This window comes from Stegodyphus dumicola, chromosome 1, assembly GCF_044657685.1.
Source record: "Stegodyphus dumicola isolate Sdum_Otavi_A_Nest chromosome 1, ASM4465768v1".
In the NCBI taxonomy this organism is placed as follows: domain Eukaryota; kingdom Metazoa; phylum Arthropoda; class Arachnida; order Araneae; family Eresidae; genus Stegodyphus; species Stegodyphus dumicola.
In genome coordinates, this window is record NC_140768.1 from 25333243 (window position 1) to 25358305 (window position 25063).

The window sequence follows — 25063 nt, forward strand, 5'->3', positions numbered from 1 at the left end:
GAGGAAATAAGTTTAAATGAAGCACTGCAAAAAATGTGTATAATTTAATAGGCCACGCGAGGAACTCATGTGGAGTTCACACATCAAATATTTTAAATAACAATTGCGAAGAAGTGTAAGCGTACAACACCAAACAGTAAACATCTGAGGTAATCTGAACATTGAAAAGTAATACAGGGTTTAATCACGGTATAGCAGTCTGGGTATATGAACTTCAATTAAAAACATAGTTAAGGAATTTGCACAGTAAACCGGCTCATATTTCACTGCATTCTAGAAAAAATTACAACACTTTCTGATGTATGCCCAAGTATGTCCGAGATAAATCATTAGCGGCCACTCTTACTACTGTAAACATTGACTTAAAATACGTATACATAGGATTTCCTTACGAAACGAATGATTGAGTCTATAAATAACCTGTGAGTGAATGAGACACACATATTATATTCAAAATATTACATATTTTTCATACCTCCTTAAATCAAAGTAAATTGTTCTCCTATTACCTCCTCCCATATTAAACTGAACTGAAACATCATATTTAATGCCCACCATTGGCCGAGCGGTAGAGTTGCTGAGCACTAGTTCAACCTGGGTTATAGTATTTCAGGCGAAGCGACTTGCTGTTTGTGTGTTTTGGTGCTATTCCCCTATGCGTAAGTGGATTCTGAACAGTTTTCCTTAGAAAAGCCTTCATAAAAACATATCTTCTTTTCAAAATATAGATCTTGCGTTCTTTGTCAAAATCAAATAACCCAAACTTTTATTTAATATAATGAAGTACTAGAAGATTAAAATCATGATAAAATTTATACATGATTAAAATAATTGAATAAATTGAATATTTCTTTATAATGCCTGTGATCCATATGATTTACTTTAAGCGAATGAGAACATTTTTCCAAATATCATCTCATATATGCATAATGAATGATTTCATAAATATTTCTTCAGGTTGATATCTTAAGTTTTTAAATAACTTCGATTTAAATAGAAGGTAATATTTTTTTCATTAAATTAAGAGGGAGACAAAAACGTGTTGCAGTTTATACACAGATTTTGTATATTTATTTGGGTATTTTATCTATCAGATCAACATGCTTTCTGTACTTACAAAAGCCTAGTACTGAGGTTGACATTTCTTGTGATGACATCTCATTGTAACCATTGTTCCATTACAAGAGCCGAAGTAAAACGTGAAGTCCATCACTTGCTTTGAAGCTTTTTTCCTGTGGAATGAAATTAGTCATTATATAAAGCGCCATCTATTAACTATGTAATGCACATATTTATTACTGCTATAGTTAACTTTCAGTCGTATCTTGATTATTTCAATGGAAGAAAACATTCATTTCCATTTATGTGATATTTGACAGCCTTTGTTTAACTCATGTGCAAAATGAGAAAAACAGAACGTATTTCATCAAGCGTGCATATTACAGAAAGAACTAAAATCAGATCTAACATGTTTTTTTCATCTCTTTACGAAGGTGGAAGCTAATGCAAATATTTATGCGTAATTCTGTTTTGGAACTCTGTTATGGGGTAACATTCTTATTTTATTGTTGACAAAAATGCCTTATTTTACATTTCATACTTCTATGTGGAAGGACTCTGAACGTTAAGATTAATCTTTCAGAATTGAAAGTTAAAAAGAAAGAATTTAGGAATTATTTTAATCGTGTCTTATGCTTTTTTGTGTGAAATTTAATTTTGATTCCACATGATAAATAAGGAAAATATTGATTTCAAACCTAAATAAAAATTTCTGTTATTACCGTTTTAGAAACTGAAAAATGAGTCACTAAACATGTAAATAAAATCCAGTAAGAATTGCAGAAAAATATTTACCAATTCTAATATTAGATTTTACTTTTATGATGATGCTTTCAAATACAATAAAAGCTTAAAATAGAATATACAGAATTTACCCCCAAATTATGGCTAAAACGACAATATTAAAAAAAGTATTTTAAGTCCTTTAATTTTCAGAACTATGTTATTTAATTATGTAAATTAAACCGGTATTCAAAAATAGAACAAATTTCAAATCAGAGAGAGAGCAATATCTGCGTATATATTACTCTCCTGTTTCGTAGACGTAGGCAGAAATTAATGTCTGTTCCATTTTTTTTTAAATTTTTAAGTCTTAGCAATTTCTTTTTACATTAAGATTTAACAATATTTATATATTCCAGATTATGCGAAGTTAAATTATGTACTGTTATAAACAATAGGAATTGATTAATACTGCCTTATCGTCTTCTATCACTGCTAACAACCGTGTATTAATTTATCTTTTTTATATTTCTGGCAAACATTTTACTTAACGTTGATGGGCTATGACAAGAATTTTTACATTATCCATTAATAAACGAATTAAGTTCTTTTTAGACAAGGCATGGATAATATGAAGTTTGTTTAATCCGCCTGAATTAATCGGTAGTTGGCAGTAGTGACAGAAGAAGTTATTTCATTTTATTAATATAAGGAGTATTTAAAAATGAAGCTACATATTCTGTCCATCGTCAATTGGACTGTTCTGCTTCCATTGCTATTTAATGATAATAGACATGTTTTCTCGCTGACAGGTTTCATAAAATATGGTAGAGAATTTTTTAAAACAGTTTTAAATTAGTAAGTTAGTTCTATTGAAACAAAAGCTAATCTTGTTTAAGATGTGCCTGAATAATAAAATTTGAATTAGGAATGCTTTAAATTATTAGGGAGCAAAAATAGTGTTACATTAATGAACAATATTTAAAGAGATAATGAAAAAACCATGTACTAACTTATTGTTGTTTTTCATTACTCTCTTTCCAGAAGGGCAAATGTGAACTCAGTCATCAGATCAATGAGCTCACAAACGAAATCATTGCTGCGCAAAGATCCTGCATCTTACAATGGATACCGGCTCACGTAAATATTTTTGGTAATGAGAAGCCCGATGAGCTTGCAAAGGCATCCCGTGATTCTCCTCAGCCATCCAACTGCCTAACCCTCGTTGATGCCAATGCAGTTGCCAGCCAAAGAGTAATCGGTCAAGTTAAAGGAATCTCCATCTCGGAATTGAACTGTGAAAGAGCCATATCGACTATCATAACCAGACTTAGGACAAATCACTTAAAAGGGTTGATGATTTCTGCAGACGGACAGCGTAGTTACACCAACATTTATCCTCATTGCCCAGATGACATCCCACTGTCTCGCTATCACATCTTCAGCTGCCCAGCACTCCAGGCCAGACTGTTTGACATCGGCGTTGAAGACCCAGTGGACCTACTTTATACTGATAGAGCTGCCGAGGTTGCAAAAGCTGTCAAAGACAGCTTCGCAGCTACATAATTGCACTTTGTCATAGACACGACATCATCATTACTCTCTTTACAGAATCAACAAGACGCTAGAATTGGCTACAATTACAAAAGGTACGTTGTAAATAAGGCGTAGTGTCGTCAGTAGAGAATAACAGTTTCCATTTGGAATGACAAAACTATTCCATGTACAATGTACATGGAATGTATGTACAACGTTTAGCTTATGCTACTTAATAATACTTATAAATACTTATAAATCAGATTTCCATGAATTTTAAATTTTTCTTATAAATATATGAAATTTTATATTTGACAAATTCAAGTGAAATGTATAGCTCATTAGCTTGTTGTTCTGTACCAAATATCATATTAATTAATAATTTATTTTTATTTTCATGTTAAATTTTATTTTCATACCATACATTCGATCTCCCAGTTGTTTCCATAAAATTTTCTACTCAATTTCTAAAACTTTAAAGTCCAAAGAAGAGTTTAGGGTTAGTATTTACGTACCAAATGTATGTATCCATATTTTTTTAACATTCTACGAAAAAGCAAAAACAATAAATAAACAAACCAGAAAATCACAAAATAAAATAATATTTTAAAACTTAAAATGGTATTAAAATATATTATTTAATATGCCAGCTACAGCTATTCTGCTCAGCTGATTAATCTTTATAATGAATGCTTTTGAATTTTTCCATTAAATAAGCATTTTCTTCTTGCTATTGATGCTCTCCTTCGAATGCATGTTTATTCATTTCAATAAATGTTCCTTTTATTGCAGAGCACTTTCAGGAAACCTTATAACATCCTTCCTGAATAGAATGTTATTTTAAAATTTTTTATAAGACATTCGAATATAATTTGCAGCCTTTTAAACATATTCCGTTTTCATTTCTATATGGTCAGATAAAGCGTAGTGTAAAAGTCAAATAAATCTGTTATGAGAAAATTTTCTTGATTTGGGTTTCAAATTTATGTATGTTTCATGTATTCATGTAATTTTATACATTCTTGTATTTCATTTGGAGAAGAGGAATTAAGATCAATGTACTATAGAAAGCACGTTTATCTGAACTAAACAAGACGGCATATATTTTGGATAAAATATTTTATGGATAAAGAACAAGATAATTTTTTGAGAAACAGAGATTTAAATAAATGGGCAGACCACTGTCAAGTAATAACAGATTTTATGACACATGTTACATATAATAAATGCTATGTTTCATAAAATAAATTTAGACTTTTCCTCCAGATTTATTTGCGACTACTAAACGTCCTGTCCTGGTAAGCAATTTCAGATAGCGTAGGTTTCCCTTTTTATTCAATAAAATATCATTACACCTTGCTATTATGGTGTCCGCCGAAAACATCGCGATAAACACATCGCGAATGAAAACGTCGCGGAGAAAATAACGCAAGGCGAAAACGTATTGGTACAAAACATCGTGGGAGAAAAGAAAGCAAAGAGAAATTTTTAAAAATTTAATGTCAAGTACTTTAAAATCACTTCGGAGTAGAAATATTTACTGTTACACTCTAGGAATAAATTTCTGAACTAAATATTCAGTCAGAAAAACACTTACGCGGACAGGTGCGTGGGGTGTGTCATACCCCAGTTCCAACAAAATACCGATAAATCCTTTTTTGAAACACACAGGCAAAGAAAAAGTGGTTCTGAAAAGTCAACCACAACTAGAAACTCAGCTACTGAAAGCAGCACAGAAATTTATTTTCACAAGTTATGAATATTCCACTTTTATGTAGGGTTGGGGTATGATACACCCCACGCGCTTTCCCGCGGGTTAAATAGCTCCGGTGAAAGTCTGGTAGAAGAATTCTAAATCAGAGTCACTTTACTAAAGTGATTAAAAACGTAACACAATATAAATTTGATAACATAAAGATATAGAAGAGCAGAGAGGCTTATAACCAGACACAGGGTAAGAGCCTTAGTGACGTAATCAATTGAAATATAAAGGGGTTTTGTACCTTTTAAACAACAGTTTGTGTATAATAAAGCTTGTAAAAATGGCATCATTAGCCCACGTAGTACGTCTATCTGTGGACCCCGTCTACAGTTCAAACATCAATTTGGATGTTAACTGTGTGTTGAATATTATCCTGTATTTTCAAAATACCAAACAATGCAATTATACATTTCCTAATGTAACAGAGTCCTTTCCTAAATACGTCCATTACTGTGTAGAACACGGGCACGTATATACAAATGTTAGTTTCTTAATTATTTTCCAAAAGTTCTTTTGAAACAGAAGAGATAAAACAAAAAATTTGAATTTTTGTAATCCTTCAGGTAAAGAAGACCATGGCAGGATAAAATCCATTGAAAACTTCGTTGTAAAATGACTAAGCGTTAAATAAGACACACATAGCATTAGATACCACAGTGTAGTTGACGTATCATGTTTTAATTAGCATAATTTGGAAGTCTGATATATCGATTCTAAATTACTCTTCTGCAGAGTATAGTGGTAGAGTTTAAAGTAGTTATTTACAGGACGGCTTAAATGAGACATTCTGATAAACTAATCTGAAATTGAGAATCTTAGCTATGCAATTATGTATATTCGTACAGTAATTATTAATTTGTACTGCGCAATAAATTGATTTACACAGAACACATCATGTAAGATAAACAACTGCAGTATTAGTTTACTAAATGCAACCGCAGCTGTTTAAATTACATAATATAACCTAAAAAATGTGTTCAGCACATAGAAACCACTTAATGTTTCTTGAATGGGCATTTTCACTTTAGCTATCTTCTCTACTAGAGTTACCTAACATTTCTCCTAAACGTTATTAGTTTTACTGTTTGCTCATGTTTCGCATCCAGCCGTGTAACATTTTGTGATAATTGCTAATGATGATTTGTGATTGTATGCATACTTATGTAACAGTAAAGAGCAACTGGTAAAATCTTTTCCAATCACATCTCACAAGTTTGTTCATTCCACAAATGCGGTTGAATATTAGTCAAACCTCTTCTGTGCACAGACGCTGCTATGTAATCTACACTGGGTTTTAAAAGCTAAACATGCAATACAAATTATGCATTTTCGAAGCACAGTTAAATTTGAGAGCCTGAAAATCCCTTTTGACTCATATGATATTATGCAAATATGGTGAGTTAAGCTATTCACGGCTGCTTGTCCGAACATATGCTGATTAAGCAGTTGCTAAAGTCGCAAGAATTCTGAAAGGTTTAAGGTGGTTCGTTTTAATACTGACATGAGTATTCATAGCTTTTGTAGAAAACACACTGGTAATGTTCATGTTCTTAAATATGTAAATGAAGTCAAAACGTAGATAATGAGAGCCAATGTGCTGTCAGAGCCATTGAAGGAGAACACATTAAACAAAGATATCGCATTTTACTTCCTTGTACGAAGTAAAAAGGAAGTATTGTAATCGCGAAAAGTTTCAGGCAGCATATTTCAACGAAAATATCCATTTTGACCGCTATCGAATGCAATTTAACGATGTTTTTGAGTGATATCTGTATGTAAGGACAAAATAAAAGACTCGTTTCCTACAAAAAAGATATAAAACTGCTTTAAAATGAATTCTGAAGAGAATATTTCGTGGCGTCTGTACGAACGTATGTACATACGTACGTACGTATCTCGCATAACTCAAAAACGAGTAGCCTCAGAACGTTGAAATTTTGTATATATTACTGCTATAATATGTAGATGTGCGCTTCGTATTTTGGTTGCAATCGGCCGCACCAAACGTATATAAATATATTTATATATATATATATATCCACTCTGTTACCCGGCTCAGTGATCCCAGTTTCTTTACTCTTATATGTTTGTAAATTGTACATTTTTTGCTTTAAAAATGATTGAATTATGTTGTTTTTATCTTCCGGTTAAGGTTTTTGTGCTTTTAGTAAATCTGTATGCAATATTTTTAGAATTATCAACAATTTTAAAGTTGTTTAAGTGCCGCTAAGCCTTTTTCCTATGGCGGCCATAGATTGTTTACATTTGAAACAGCAGACTAGTGGACTTGTTGCCACTAGAGAAACTTAGCTTCGCAACAGCAAAGATAACGCCTTCATTTATTATTGCCATTTAAATCATGCTTATACCTTTCTGGAATTTTTTCGAGGAAATATGTGTTTAAGATTTACTTCGTAACTTTTAATATAGATATTTTGTGTTTTTATGCCTTTTTGCCTTCTCAAGAAGTGAGAACTGAATTAATTGAATGAGAAATACTCATTTGTCTATGAAAAACTGTTTCTTTTTTGTTTTATTTGCTTAATTTCTTTTATACATCGTCCTAGCTTTATTATTTATTATAGTATTTGAATAGAGCATGTAGCAACGATTAGATAATTCTATTCATTAAATGATATAAATTTTGTGCATTATGTGTTATAATATGAACGAAATATAATACTGTTAAGTGAATCTAGCGCCAGAGTGTTGCTATGGTAAACAAATACTAGAGTGAATTTTAAAGAATGCATTTATTCTATTGTGGTTTATGCGCTGTCGGCGAAGTAGATTTAATTCAACCCAATAAGTTTAAATGAAATGCAAGAAAGATGCGTATAATTTAATATTCCGTACAAGGAAGTCATGTGGTGTACACATCAGACTTTTTTCCATTGCGGTTGATCAATAGATAGTTTTCTGAATGTGGAAACATTTCCAAAATGTTGTCTAGAGAGCTGTGCCCGATAACAAAGTTAACCAACCAATTTGAATATCGATATATTAGTGCAGTCCAGCGCAATCGTAAAGCGACCTCCGCAACTGTTAGATCCATGTTTTAACATAACTTTGTAACAGAATATTTGTCCCTTCATGTTGGTATGCATTAATTCTTTCTCAGTTTCAAGTTATAATTTATTTGCTTCTTAATTCACTTTTGCCAGTTTTGGTTAAAGTATTGGTTGTAAGTTTTTTGAAAGCTGTAATGTTTGGTAAACTTTAAATTTAAGTTGGGATCTTTAATTTTTTTTCTTTATCCTTAAAGTCAAGTTGTTTGACTTTTAAATTTGTTTAGGAACTTAAATTTACTTTGTTTTATTTTGTACTGGTAGTTTTAATCCTAAAGGTTATTTAACTTTATAATTTAAAATTTGTTGCACATTTTGGTGTGTTAATTTATAAGTTTGTTTAATGTTTAATCCTCTTTCTGATAACGTTTTCATGAATACATATTTTCTGCCTATGGTGGTAAGGTCAAACAATTCTGAAGAAACATAATTTTAGAAATGATTGCTCATCCTTATTTCAACTTAAAAAAACATTTTTATTCTGTATGTGATTGAACTTAATTTGTCAAATATTAGTTCTTAAGCCTCGGCACCTAAATTGTTTAATTGTGTTGAAAATTATATTACTAGTTATTTGTCGACCACATTTGTCGGCTTGGAATTCGGGTTTTCAGAATTTCCTTAGCTTAGGCAGACTGCGCTCCGAATTTCTTTTCCAAACGTTTTGTGGGGTTTAAAATATTCTGCCCTCTATACTCCCGAAAGTTTTTATATGGAGTTCTTGTAAGAGGGATTACTTCGGTGGGTGAAATTTTGTAGCCGTTAGGCTTCCGCCCATGTTAGACTTGCACTTTGAGCGAGGCTAGATTTTGTTTTTGTTTTTGTTTCTTTCTTTTTTTTTTTTTTTTTTTGTTTTTGTTTTTGGTCATCTTTCAGTGGAGGGGTTTTTGACCTCTCATCGTAGCCTTGAGGTTCAAGACTACAGAACGAGGATGTTCGCCAACTTCTGGTAGCCGGCGAAGACCTTTTCCCCAGATGATTGTCCATTTCGCTGCTTTTGGGCTGCCGTAATTGGGCGACTTTTCCAGTTTCAGTCATCGCCAAGTTCAAATTCTCCGCCAATGAAGAAAAAGGATTGCTACGCCGTTCGCGAGAGCTGGAGCGGGAGGTAGAGACCACACCAACCGATACCTTGGAGTGCTGCAGAGGATGTTTTTGATTTGGAATTCCTGCTACCGGCCACTACCATCTTTTCTCCTGACATGGCAAGAGTTTACGTAACCGAAATGGATCATCCCAAAGAATTCTAGTGGACGAGACGTCCAGGAGTGACTGCAGTGTTTCACCGCATCGAAATCTACCCACAGTTTTGCTTATTTCTTTTTCAGAAATGTTACTTATGGCTCCTTCTTTCAGTGTGTAAACTTGCGCTTAGGGTATCCCTCCAGTGGTACTTCAGGTTTTTCCAGTTTCATTAAAAGTGTTAAGTGTATAATTGGCAGTGCAATATAAAATTGAATTTTAAAACAAAATTTTCACTCCCGGTGTAAACCGGTTTGTTTGTTAACCTCCCTTAACAACCTTTTTCAATATTTAATATGAGTTTGCTGTTAATTTGATTTTTCATTTAATTTTACATTTTTTACACTTGAGTGAAAGTACAAATTGTGTAGAATGTAAATCTAGAGGAGGTCCCACCGCTCCTGGTGATGTTAATTAATTATAAAGGTATTTCTTATGTTAATGCCATACTAAATTGTTGACCAACCACCACCAATTTACCTCAAAATGTAACTATGTACCACATATTTGTCTCTAAAAATAAATTCTTGATGTTATTCTTTTACATACATGTTTATTTAATTTTAACTAATTTTAAACACTGGACCATTTAAATTTCTAGAATGGGTTATTGCTTATCTACCTTCATAACTCACTTATTCATAATGTATTAGAAAGGAATGTTTAGTTATTTTTAATTTGAGTTATATTTGAATTATTTTATATTTGTTTACACCACACGCCCTAGTGCATGCATATCTGTTATCTCATGTTACGCCATAGGAATGATTTTGAATAGTGTTTACATTGATTTTTGGCACATTACAATTTTCTCATGTAACTCCAGAATATTTAATGTTTATGTTTTATAAGTAATTAACTATTATTACTAAATCATTTGGCAGAATACTTATCATCATTATGTAATTAATTATTATATTGAATGTTTATACATTTATATTGAGCAATGTGTGCAGAAGGCTTCACATAAAGATACTATATGTCCTAGTCTTAAAGGATGGCTGTAGATTATATGTTTGAATTCTGAAAGACGGTTTTGTTTTATCAGAATGAAGTCCTACTTTCTATTGTGAAAACCTGCCTTGCAGCAGTTGATTCTAATTTCCTCCTTATTGATATTCTCCAACCCCATTGAGCGAATGTCGTTAAGGAATACCTGGAGAGAGAGGATAGTTCCTGGCTAAAATGGCTGCCTTCTCCATAGCGACCTTAGTCCAATTGAAAATCTTTTGAATATCTTTGAGTATATAGTCTCAGCACACTGACCTTCTGTAGCCAGTCTCAGAAATTTGCAAACTACAATAATGGAAATAACATTTTATTTCATATTTGAGTTTCTGTTAGTAATTACCAGAAACTGCAATGAATCTATCTTCGTTTGTTCTAAATTTTTATAAATTAGCTTGAAAAGATTAAACATTAGACGGATTTATGCGACTTTAATTTCGATCAAGTACCTCCATCTGGAAGATTTGGAACTTAATGATATTGCTTTACCACTAACAAATAAAAGGAACTAAAATCATTAAAACAAATTAATTTCTATTGTTTTTAAGAGAGATATGTAAGAATGCCTTAAGTAAACGACAGAAACGGATTGCTGGATAATTTAATCCTTTTTATGGTACAATAAGCCAAATTTATTTCTGCTTTCGTTTCATTAATTGCGAAAGGGTGGTTTTTGTTAAACTAATGAGGATGTTTAAGGATTCTCTTTATTCTAGTCAGATGCGTCGCATAAGTTAAGGCTAATGACAGAAATGCTGCTTAATATCCATGTTTGTGATAACGTTAAAGTACAATCTCTTAAGAAGTTCATACATGAGTTTGTGGTTAAAGAAGTATGAATCAAAAGTGTTCATAGTATCTCTTGATAAATGCTTAAACTTGAGCTAATTGACCTTTTATCTTCGAGTAGGATTTTTAATTTCTAATAGCGAATAACTCCATTTCGTCCTTTTTTATCATTACGAGTATCACGATATTAAATATTACTCTCTTTCAATCTCGTTGGACATTCATTGTTGACACGAGGATTTAGTTAGGTGCTTAGCAAAATAATAACATCCTCATTTGTTACAGATTACATACCAAGCAGAAAGCATTATTTTAGTTCTTAATTTTAATCATGCACGATTAATGTCATCCTATCTCAAATTTCAGCATGATATAATTAAGGAGAGGCAATATTGAAAGTTTACTCATATGTTACAATAAAAGCTCTGCCTTGTATATTTAATTCTTAAATTTGTAAAATCATTTTTATTTAGCTTGTTTATTATATGTTGCTTAGTTTGCATTATTTTGTTGCCATTTGAAAATGTTAAATAATAACAGAGTTATGATATAAAAGGGAAAAAATACATATTAAGGAAAAATTCTGATTAGCGTTTTAAATTTCTGATGCAAAACAGTCTGCGTAGGCAAGCTAAGGAGGAAAACATATTGAAGAAAATGGTAAATATTTTATGTTTCCGCTTAATATATGCAACCAAAAGGCACATTTACTTCATTATTTCCCTCCGTGGAATATATATACGCTCCTTGCACTGTGAGAAAACAGACGGTGTTTACACCCACCTACGTTTCAATATGCGTTTTTAAAATGTATTTCACATGTTGCACACATTTAATGAAATTTGTTTTGACAAATTCAGCGATTTGAAAGCAAGAAGTTTCAACACAGTTCGAAAGGAAACGTTTTTACCTTCAGCGTCCTAGACTGCTCCCATTCGGCGAAATTTAAGAAAAAATTCAGTTTTAATCCACAATCTCTGTTATTTTAAAGCAATGTGTTGCAACTGCCGAAAATAACATACTTTATGTTCTGCAACACAGCGTGATACCAATCACTAAACCGTAAGATATAAAGTGCGTATCAGTACACAATTATCAGTATAGACTTATCAGTATCACTTATCAGTATCACTTATCAGTATAACTTACCAGTATATACTTATCAGTATCACTTATTAGTATAGACTCTATCAGGAAAAATAGAGTACACCTTTAAGATAGGAAATCATTTAGCAATGCATGGTTGGAACGCTTTCCTGGCGCAGTATTGATAAGTATATACTGATAAGTGATACTGATAGACTTAGCAGTATCACTTATCAGTGTCACTTATCAGTATCACTTATCAGTGTCACTTATCAGTATCACTTATCAGTATCACTTATCAGTATATACTTATCAGTATCACTTATTAGTATAGACTCTATCAGGAGAAATAGGGTACACCTTTAAGATAGCAAATCATTTAGCAATCCATGGTTGGAACGCTTTCCTGGCGCAGTATTGACGGTAAAAAACGCAAAAAAAAAAAAAAAAAAAAGACACAAACAGTGTGACAAAATGTGTTTTATTATGTTTAGTACAGCAGAAACCAACAAATAGGAACCAAAAGAAACAAGAAAAGAAGGTGTTCGAAATTACGATCCCGGGCTGTGATGCAGGCCTTACTTCTCCGGCACAATGAAGATCTGCATCATACGAATAGAAAATCCCATGGAAGATGCATGATACACGGTTCCTGTATCACGGTCCGGGTCTTAATTTTGAACACTATTTTTGATGACTATCGTAATCCCTTCATATATATATACATATATACATATATATATATATATATATATATTTGCTTTTGATGTACTACGAATAATAAACATGTTTTCATGTTTTCTCACCCCTTTTCGTATCCTTTCTTTCTTGATTTTTGTGTCATTACCCCGTGCCAGGAACGCATTTCCTCCCAAGCATTGCTATGTGATTTCCCATCGTGTAGGTGTATTCTATCTCTCCTGAAAGTTTATCACCGCTGTACTGATACACCCTGTATAACTTTCAGATTTTATCTGGAAGTTCTTGACAATACTTTCGCTATATTTTAATATGTTTGACATGAATGAAAATTCATTAAAGATATCTAATCATAAATATGAAATATTTTTATGAAATGACAATGTCTAGACCCATTAAATCATTATGTATATATAAATATATATTATCTTTTAATGATAACTATTTTTATATGGCTGTTCTGAGCAGCTATTTAAGAAAGATAATAAAATGAATATAAAAGAAATTGTATGGCAACTCCTGACACTCTAACTGAAAATGTAAAGATATGTAGTTTTTAAATATTTTGCTGTTGAATAACATAAAAGGAGGCATAAGTGCAAAGAATGTGATATTTAATAAATAAACATAATTGCAAAAAAGCTTAATTATAAAATAAAAGACAAGAACATATTTGCAAATCAACTTAGTAAGAAAACTGAACATTGATTTAATGAATTGTGAAAAGACTCAAAAATATGTATGGTAACATTTAACACTGAATTGAAAATTTTAAACATACGCTGCAATGCTGCATTTAGAAATTTATTATTTTGCTATTAAATTGTATATAGTGTAAGTGCAAGGAAAGCGAGGTTTAATAATAAGCCTAAACGGACCAAAAAATTGTGTTAGCTCGAGCTGAGTGCAAGATGAAACTGGTACTTGCAATGCTCAGTGACAGTATAAAATCATTAATACCTCTTATGCGACTTACAAGCCTGAATCTTTTGAGATTTTGTTTTCTTTGTAACATCAATGAGCTCTTAATCTCGAAATTCCAAAGTCTTTTTAACCGAATTATTTTTCAAATTGTTTTTCCAAATGTTACCGTGTTGTATTATTACAAAACTAATGAAGAATTTGTATATGTGTATCTAGGTATAGTCCTCGCATTGTGGGAAAAACACAGCACTTGGAGCCACGTTTAATAGACATAGTCCTTCACACGAACATGAGCACTCCGAAGCCTGAATTTCTAGTATCGAATTTCTTTTTGATTTTCTTCATAATTTGTATAGATTTAAGGTATTCGGAATTGACATACTGAGAGATTTGAAAGCGAGAAGTGACAGTATTATTCAAAATAAAACATTTTTATCTCCCACGCGTCAAACTGCTGCCATTTGATGATTTGTAAAACGTTTATCGCTTAATCTTAACCCTTTGGTGGGCCATTATTTCTCTTTTGAATTACTCCCGTTTTTTATGTTTTATTATCAATTAAACAATAGCATTTAATGAAATATATTTTATTTTGACAAATTTGCTTTTACATTTAAATTCTAGGGTTGGAAAGTATACTTCCCATGGGACCTTTAATGGTCATAGAGAAAATTCAATTTTAAAGGCTATTATTTGCCATGAAAAGATGAGGAATATATTGCAATGCACAAGGGTTCATCACATTCTGCACACGTATAGCGGGTCCTCTTTTCTTGGGCCTTTGTCCTAGATTTCCTACATCGTCTATAGTTGGAAACCGTCTTTGGCATATTATTTCCCTCACTGGCTAAGCGTATATCATCCGGAACTGCACACCGTTTTGCTTGAAAGCTAGCAGGACGGTCTTTCATTTCCTTGAGGAAAATTCGTTTATTAGTTGGCGAGCTAATGCTATACGAAATGTTAGCTGGTCTAAACTTCTGTTTCTCTTGTGTACTTGCCACAGTATAAAACTATTTATGATTCCACGATCAATAAGAAAATAAAAAATACGATGCGACCATTTTACAGATCTTCTTCCTATTTGGTATCTTCCTTTTCCTTGATCGAAGCTATCAATCCCTCCCATGATTTCGTTATATACGGCAACAGCTTTAGGGCAAGATACTTCTGTTTTGGTACCACCATTTTTTTCCGATTTACAGATGTAATAATCGCTGGATAGTGTGCAGTAGTTAACAATGTAACAGCCTTTTTATCCATCCAATTTATTGCAGCAACACCTTCCTTAGTTAGGAACATTGATTATGGGTATGTTAACTAAAGTTAGCCGAACGGCTACATAGACACAAAACGCGAAGTTGGCTCTCACGTAAAGTCGGGGTAGCAAGCTTAATTGCGAGAGTAATGCATAACCACAGAATACTGGCCTCAAGGGAACCATTTAATGAACGTGGCTTTCAGCAGGCAGGCATGCACTAATTCTACGCTCTAAACTTTCTTTAAATATTACATATTTTCTCCAACATTTGAATACAAGCGAATTAGAAATTTACATTCTGGCAGGAAAGCAGAAAGCAAAGAAGACAACAAAGTAATTTAACATAAAGTAACTGGTTACTAAAACTAAATGAACCCTTCAAAAATTATAACGAAATATATAAAATCAATCTGATGATCATATAAAATAGTTCATTCCCGCTCGTAACATTTTTGGCTTAAGAAGCTTTGCATTCTTAATTTACAAATTAAGTTATTAATATTATACTAAATTTGTTATACAAATACAAATTTTATACAAATTTAGTATAATACAAATAATAATGCGAATACAAATTTTAGTTCTTAATATTTTAACTGCATTTTTTCTGCTAATATTTAAGATCTGCAGTTCAAACTATATTTACTTCCCACAGATTTGTATTTTATCAATAAAATTTTACTTTCTGAAAGATTAGAAAATTTTTATATTTCTAAAAGGTTAAATGCGATTTGATCTACTGAGAAACTTATTCTTAAATACATTAAAAAATATCAGGTTATCAAATTGACAAATATCAACTGAAGCCCACGTCATTTACTTTTTTGTACGGGTCAAGGAGTTCTTTATGGATGTCCATTTTTAAGAAGTAACTGCAGCTGCGTCTCGAAGATGCAATACTCGAAAGAAAAAAGAATCAACTTTCGTAATAAATCATGGTCACTTCTAACATTTTTTTTTTTTTTTTTTTTTTTTTTTTTTTTTTTTGTCTAAAAGAGAGCACCTAACCTTAAAGCATTTTCCTTTAATTTCCTGAGTTTTGCGTGCAGAAAATTTGGTAATTTAACTAAATATAAAACAATTTTTAGGGAACCAACATTTAAAGCATATTTCATTCCAATTTACTAAAAAAAGAAATTGGAATTTAAATTATTACTGAAATTATGGAATTTATTTAACTGAAACTTATTTTGCTTTGATTCTACTTTTATTAAAAATAAATATATTGAAATTATGCTCATTTAAATAATATTGTGCTCTAATTTAATGTTAAAATAATTTGAAATTGAGTTATTGAAATTTATCTGAAATCTTCTAGTAATTATGCTTATTTTTATGAAACATAACCGTTGTCTGGAAAGAATATATATGTTATCGTGAAAGACCGAAATTGGAGAATGTCGACTTTCACCGGAGAATATCAACATTCACCAAATACGTTGGTGAAACACGGAATATTTCACTACATTCTTGCATATTCGGACCCTCACCGGTGTATGTTGACAATCACAGATATGTTCTGGTGAAAGTCGAAAAGAGAGGTCATAAAGTGCCATAATAGTAAGTTGTTGCAATAAATAAGATTTGAATCACATAATTTAGTTAAGTTTTTTTATGACTGTTATTTTATTTTCTCATTTAGAACGTATTGTATAATTAAGTAAGTTTTTAACTTCTATTATTTTCCTTTCTCATTTTGAATGTATTGTGTGTTTTAGGTTCCCATGTTCTTAAGTTCTTATTTCAAGTCTCAAGTGCGTTTTTTCGCGACTGAATGACGGAGAAGAAAATATAATATTGTTATATGATTCACCATTAGTACATGGTGAATGTCGACATTGACCGGTGTAAGTCAGAAATAAGAGTATTTGGAAAATATTTCGGACATACACCAAGAGACTATGTGAATGTTGACATTCACCGGTGAAAGTCGACATTCTCCAGATTTCGGTGTTTCACCGTAACATATACATAGGATCATCCCAAAAATAAAGGTGTTTTCATGTACCACTTTAATTTTCAATAATTAAGACACGCATTCTTTTTTAGCCTAAAATATATTATCCTTCATCCTCTGCTACTTTCTCAACAGTTACGATGGTATTTTGTTTCACCAGGGTTTGCAGAATGTCAGGCTGGAGCTCCACAGACCTTCCAGGAAGAGGATCATACTGTGGACTGAAGTTTCAAGCTCAATATTTCCGAAACGCCTACCTTACTTTCTTATTTATAAATACACATAATATTAATAAATTTACATGAAAATAAAGTACTTTTACCATCGAACAAGCTGAACATGATTAAAATCATATCATCTTTTAATATTAAATTATAGAACTGCAGTACGTAATTGCTTATACTTGGCGTTAGAACATAAGAGGTTAGGATAGAATTTTTCATGGGGGATTTATTTTATGAGATATCATGATCAGAAAAAAAGTGTCTGCTCCACCTACATGAAGAAAAACGAGAAATTCTTTCGGATTAAGCTTCTTAATTAAAAAGAACTAAGGTGTGTTTTCTTTGATATTTTTTGATATCCATGCTAAAGCAAATAATGGGATTATTTCCAAGTGAGGTGAGTTAATCTTATGGTTACTTAAGAGAAGAAATCTGCTTAATATTTTTTTTAAATTTAAACTTTTGACTCTTTTAATATCCTACTCTGTATTATGTACCTGGTAATGTAAATTTATTATAAAACCTTTTAGACCTACTTAAACAAAGAAGTATTAGCTTCAAACGTAAATTAAAAGAGGAAAAAAAAAGATTACTGAAATTTCTTTCGCCTGTGGTAGAGTTAACTGAGAAAATTAGATGGGTTTTTGTTTTGGAAAGCAGAGTCGACTAAAAAATTAAGCATTTAATCATTCATTAATTTCATTCTTTTATATATGTGGGAATGGGCCATGGAGTCTGAGAACATACTTCTTAAAATAACTGAAACTTTCTCACGTCTAGGGGAAATATATACACTAGTCCAATTGACATTTAACTTAACATTTAATGAAGATTAATATGGAATTGTACACATTGTGAAAATCGACGAAAGCAGAATTTATATTTACAGGAAAGTTTTCACAAAAAAGAAAAATAAAAATTTCATTCATAACGTCGTACGATTTCTTTATACGTCTAATGCATCTTCCTTTTCATGATGGCTTTCTCTGCGATTTATTTCTAAAAACAGTTTCGTCCAGTTGTGTGTAGAGCCATCTGTCTGTCGTGAAAGATCGTATCCCATATAAAACCTTTTTATGTAAAATATTCTGCTACTTTTTTCATGACCTGCATATCCCATAAAAGACGGCTGAGGAAAAAGTGTCTTTATGATCTTTAAAGTGTCTTTATATTTAGGGCCTTTCTTTTGCACTGGAAGATACATTGACGAGCCAAAACATTATGGTCATCCCCACATTTTTCAAGGAACTCGTTTAGATGACGTTTAGGGCACATGATTAAGTGGGGATGGTATTTAACTGCTGGCTGCAGAACGTAGGGAATCATTCCCGTCACCAAATCTCCATCCCTTGAACACAATACGTACCATGTATTCACCAGTCTGATACCCTTGGACACAACACATATCATGTATTCACCAGTCTGATACCCTTGGACACAATACGTACCATGTATTCACCAGTCTCATGCGCCTTTAAGGTAATATTTCAACTGAAAAGGCGCGTCGCGCTACGCGCACTAAACCAACCTTATTCAATATTGGTATTGTTATGGCAGCAGAGCAAACAATGCGCTGGACATCAAATTCGAAAGCTATATTTGGAGGAAACTTTTCATCATTGTTTCATACATTCGGAGTTACTTCTTCTAAGTTCCTATACATGGACCTTAGTTTTTTGAACAATTTAAGAGGTCATAATGCATATTCAGTGCCAACCGGGCGTTCCCAACCCAGATGTAAAGCTTATTTGTATTTTCTCCTCTGATACTTGTGTCATCTGGAGAAATCTATCTGCGGATTTCAACATGACACAGGCACGATTCGAGACTCAGTCATGAATTAAAAAGAACAGGACCTTTTTTCCGAGTGCCAGTACACTCGCCAAAATATCAAAGTATGGAATCCTTCTTCCACTTACTTCCGTGAATGATGCGAAAGGTTGCTGATCTACGCGTATATAGAGGGCAGATTGTAATGTCCCGAAGACTCGTAACGAGTATCTCCGAAACTGCACGACTCGTAGGTTGTTCAGGATCTGCCGTTGTAAGTATTTATACAAATTGGATACATGGTGGTGAAAACTGAAGTAGACTACAAGCTGTTGGACTTCCACGCATCATGAAAGAAAAAGAAATTCGGAAATTGGCCCTCTTGGGTAAAGCAAAATTGGCGCCAGACAGTGGCTCAGTTGATAGGCCAATACAATACAGATCTATTTGCAAGTGTTTTGGGTTACACAATTCAGCGGACACAGTCATTGTCAACTACACTTACAGTGGCCCCGAGAATATCGAGACTGAACCACGGATAAATGAATGACAGTTGCTTGGTCAGATGAATTACGATTTCTCATTCATGACGTCGATGGTCGTGTTCAAAATGCCCCGTCTTCCAGGAGAGCAGTTGCTTTCCCTTGTTCAGCAGGTCATAAGCAGGCTGGTGTGGCGGGATTATGCTTTGGACGTCATTCTCATGGGCGTGTCTTAGACCCTTAGTTGTAGCAGAACAGACCATCAAAGCTACCTGAACATAACTGCAGATCAGCTGCACCTTTATATGATGCCTGTCTTCCCAACTGGAAATAGAACTTCCAGCAGCCCATGTCAAATGGCTTCATAATTCGCCTGATCTTAACCCGATAGAGAACATTTGGGATGTCATGTATCGACAGCTCAGAGCTCAAACATCAGAATGTAGTATATCTCGATTTTACGTGATCGCTGCTTAGATGTTTGGTACAACCTCACTCCATTCATGAACCAAGAACTTGTGGCCACCATGTTAAAACGATATGCAGCTATTTTACAAGCCAAAAGTCGTGCAACGAGGTATTGAGTACGTAGTCATAATGTATTGGCTCTCTAGTGCAACTATTAGTTCAATACCCAAGAATGTATACATTTCAAATTCTAGGTTTAGCATATTGCAAATGACATATGTAAAACAGCAAATATTTTTACTCCTGAAAGCAAGCATTTATTTAAGTAACTCCGATAAATACACTCACGTTTGTGAAAATTGCAACACCAAGAAGGAATCGTCATAATTGAATGCAATTTAATACACAGTTGAGTGGTAGTGGTACAAATAAATGATTAAATGTTCAAAGCAAACAAACAAGAACAAGAGATCAGAATCAGTATTTTGTGTGGCCACCACGCGCCGCAATAAGTGCTGCTACACGACGTGGCATGGAGTCAAACAAAGTTTGAATGTCTGACTGAGGAAGAGCATTCCATATCGTTTGTACGCGTACCCAAAGTTCGTCTGCAGACGCAACAGGACGAGGATCACGAGCAAGACACCGACCAATGACATCCCACACATGTTCAATTGGCGACATATCCGGGGAACACGCAGGCCAAGGAAGAAGCTGTACCTGCTGCGCTGCAAAGAAGGATTTAACAATCCGAGCAGTATGAGGGCGGGCATTGTCCTGTTGAAATACAGCGCCTGGCAAGCTTTGAAGGAAGGGAACAGCTTCGGGCTGTAGAACTTCACGGATATACCGGTTGCTGTTCAGATTGCCCACAATTCGTAGGAATTGAGATCGTCTATGATATGCTATGGCGCCCCAGACCATAACTCCGGGTGTTCGTCCACTGTGGCGTTCGATAATGCACTCCGGAAGGTGGCGTTCACCGGCATAGCGTCTGACACGAATGCGGCCATCATGGTACCACAAATTAAAGCGGGATTCGTCAGAAAACACGACATGCTGCCAATCAGCACGCCAGTCTCTATGCTGATTGGCCCATTGTAGCCGCAGGCGGCGATGGTCGTGCGTTAGGGGGATCCTGTATAAAGGAGTCCGTGCGCGCAGTCCACACTGCAACAGACGTCTACGAATTGATGAAGAACACAATGAAACACCTGTAGCTATTGACCACAGTGCTGCCAATTGTCTAGAGGAAGCTGTACGGTCCGTCCGCGCCATGCGGACCAGGTGTCTATCATCGCAAGCTGACGTCACATTTCGGGGTCCACTCCCGGATTTCCGAGTTGTCCGACACTCGTCCGTCCACTGCTTCCAAACGCGCATCACTGTGCTGCTGTTACGCTGCACACGAGAGGCTACTGCACGATACGACAATCCAGCTTCACGAAGGCCGATGATTCTCCCTTGTTCAAACTCTGTAAGTTGTTCAAATCTCGCTCTCTTTCGTCGACGAGGCATAAGTACAGATTGAGTTAACGTTTACCACTAGCAGATAACCACCGATAACCATACACGCCTCGCTACAGCCGTCTATTTATTCGGATCCATCAGCCGTTCAGAGGGCGCTGCTCAGCATACGCATGCGCTACGGATTTGCAATTCTAATCATTTGCATATCATGCGCTACTTTGCATTTCCTGAAAATTTCAGCTCACTCGCGTAAGTCCTTCATGGTGTTGCAATTTTCACAAACGTCAGTGTATCATGAATAAAGCTTATGGTTTGATTTCGAATTTTTTTACTGGAAACTTTTAACCACAGTAAATTAGAATATTTTAATTTGAAATATTTTATCAAAATTACACAGCTCATTTACTTAATATGTTCTTTTGTCCTTCAGACAGTTAAATCGAGATTAATAGTGAAAATGGGAGTTTAGGAGAAAGTCGAGCGTTTATTATATTGTAAATAATTAGGATAACTTTTATAATTGCGTTTTAGATAAAATACGTGCTAAACGTGCCTGTTCTTTAATCTATATTATATCAGAAAATGAATCGCTATACTCAATGAATATATTTTTATCTGGACTTATAAAAGGTTTCAGGAGTAAACGCCTTCCGACAGCCCTCGCTAAGTAACTTATCAAGTCTAATAGGAATCCAGAAGTTCATAAAGCGAAGTTAATTACAGTGTACGAGTACGTAAATGGAAACTAAAAATTTCTTAAACAACGCGAAATTCTAATTGTGTGTGATTTTCCGGTATATTGATAACTGGTTGAGGACATGTTCGTATTTAGCTGGAATATTTTTAGTGATACCTTAAGATCTATTTTTCTTCATATGCTGCAATCTTTATTATCATAAATTCTTTATAGAGATGGTATACAACTTCTTGATATTTGGATCATTAATTTTTGCATTTTACTACCGTCTTTACTCATAATTATCTTTACTCCTTCTTAGGATTTCACTAGAAACACTGCTCTCCGTCTGCCCCAATAGTATTCTATGCAATTCTCAAATTACTATTAGAATATTCATGATAACGCATTTTACTTCGAATGAAGAAGATGATCAGGATTATATATATATATGTGTGTTTGTGCACGGATGTGCAGGTGTGTGGATAAAGGTGATTCTAAAGTATTTGACAAAAACGTCTAGCCTGTATTTATACCGAAATAAGCGGATTTTTGTAACAGTACGTGATTCGAATATGTCGCCTTGAGATACCAAGGGACCATGCTAAGATTCGTAGACGAAAGCAATCTCCTTATGTAAATTGTCCTTCCTCGTCCGAGGATGCGTGGCTACGCGAACGCGGAAGAACATGGAATTTATGTATAAGGCTGCGCATCAAATCGGAGTGCAGCAAACGATTTCCACGAATATAGCTGCCAAAACGCTAAACGAAGGCTTTGACCTTCTTGGTTAATGTTGTATTTATGCTACCTTAAGTGTCAAAATTTACAAGCCTCACTCCTGCACACACTTCCCTTTGCAGAATCTACACACACACACACACACACACATATATATATATATATATATATATACATATATATGTAAGATAAAAATATAAAAATATGTAAATCAGCCTTATATTTAATTTAGTAATAGTCTATTAATTCCTCATTTTTAATTTGGGGATTTCATTTCTTTACTCTAAAAATAACAAAAAAAAAAAAAAAAAAAATTCTAGACTCCGTCATTTCTATATTAATTTATGTCACAGAGTTAGCGTAACGCTAATGACATAGTTATTTTGGAGACTAAACTCTGAGAACTGAAATTTTTCTTACCTAAATCAAAACCTTTCACTCAAGAAACTGCCATATTGGATAAATGCGTACCTTTAGCTACACCCTCTGTGTTGTTTGGACACAACTTCGCTGTGCTCTCTTCCTACCGTAATAGTATTATAAAATGTAAATGTTCTGGAAATAGACACGATAAGAGTGGTAAGTTAATTGTGGTCACGAACGTCAATTTAAAAAAAAAAATGGGATCTAATCCGCGTCGTCTGCAACTTTCTTAGTCATTACGAATTTTACATTTAAGATTAATCAGACTTCTTCCTCTTCAAAATGCTATCTTCTTGCTGCGCAGTCAGTATTTCTAAGTTTCTACGTTTCAGTGTTTCTAAATACTTCTCTAATTTGTGTTCATTACATATATAAAAATAGTTTTATACTTATATATTTAATCTTTATATATACAGTAGTACCTTCCAATTAGGAACACCCACCGGGTGAGACGTTTTGTCCTTTCACAAGAGGTGTCTCTTATTAAGAGGTAAATACTTACCAAATTCAAAGGAACCAACAGAATTGTCTCTTAAATAGATGAATCCCTTGTTAGGAAGAGTCTCTTACATTCGCTATTAATATATATTTATTGTTTGCAAAATTTCTCAGTTTTGCTTTAATTTGTCTATGTTTGATGCTCTAATTTTGCAATTATTTGCACTGGCTACTTAGGCCTGTAGGAATTGGACTTATAAAGATACAGATAACTTTTCTCGCTTTCTAAGGTTATTTTTATGTTTTAAATTTAAATTTGTTTTTAGATAAATACAGATATATATAGCCTGTCCACAAAATTTCTTACCTGACATTTATTTCCGAAACCGATGGTCGTAGACATATACATATAATATGCTTTAAATAATACAAATATTCATCTTTTAGCCTTTTTAAACAAGTCTGACGTGGGCAATTTATAACGTCCTTGTACGGTTTATTAAATTTTATGAAACTGCCTTATTTGAAACGCGCGCCATCTAGCGACATTTATTCCGAGAAGGGTGGGGTAGCGCTCGTTAAAAAGAACGGTAGCTAGCATTTAATGTCATGTAGGTTTAGTACCGATCATGCAGTGGACGAGAGAAGAGAGTGGGTTTGCCGTGAAGTCGTACTTTTCAACGCACTGCATTTTCATTCATGTAAATTGGCGGTAGTGCAAAAACTTTATCCACGCGATTTTCTTTCACGAGAAAATGCATGCAAAGCCGTTCTTGACAATATGCCTCATGATGCCCTTGAGGCTCATTTTCATCTTTCCTGTTGCAGCATGCTTTAAGCAAAACATGCGATAATGGAGCGGCACGAATCCCCGAGAATTTCATGAGCAGCCCCTCCATACAGAACGTGTGACTGTTTGGTCTGCATTGTCCAGAATGGGCATCATTGGAACATGGTTTTTCGCGCCCTGGGTACATGTACATACAAGTGTTTTCAGAGATGCTATTGATTCGCACTCATAGCATGTTCGAAAGCGCCAAGAAGCAGCCGTTCCATCTGATTGGAATCAAACTAAGAACAAGTTTGCCTCTGTTAAGAGGCTTACCCATTTTAATAATCATAAGTGTTAACACATATGGAATGAGATAAAGACACTTGTTAGTATTTTGTTGTAATTTGTAAAGCCAAACCAGAGTGATCTTCCTACCCCTGTGTATTTTATAAAACAATAAATACAAAGTGAAATTTTTAAAGACTGTTTATACATTCTTATATCTGTAAGATGTTTTAGCTCAAAATTTGAAGAGGTCATTGTTT

General features: G+C 33.7%; 2 protein-coding genes across 2 annotated transcripts in view; one reads left to right on the top strand and one right to left on the bottom strand.

Moving 5' to 3' along the window:
- LOC146999059 (uncharacterized) overlaps positions 1-4235 on the top strand; it is an 82368-nt gene extending 78133 nt beyond the window's left edge. The window contains exon 2 of the mRNA XM_085813816.1: positions 2827-4235. Within this exon, the coding sequence (XP_085669942.1) occupies positions 2827-3348 (522 nt within the window). The 3' untranslated portion in view covers positions 3349-4235. The remainder of the gene's footprint in view (positions 1-2826) is intronic.
- Positions 1-25063, bottom strand: part of LOC118188031 (dopamine D2-like receptor) — a 394626-nt gene that overhangs the window by 298684 nt on the left and 70879 nt on the right. The window contains exon 2 of the mRNA XM_085813812.1: positions 1118-1232. The gene's annotated coding sequence lies outside the window, so the exon portion shown is untranslated. The remainder of the gene's footprint in view (positions 1-1117; positions 1233-25063) is intronic.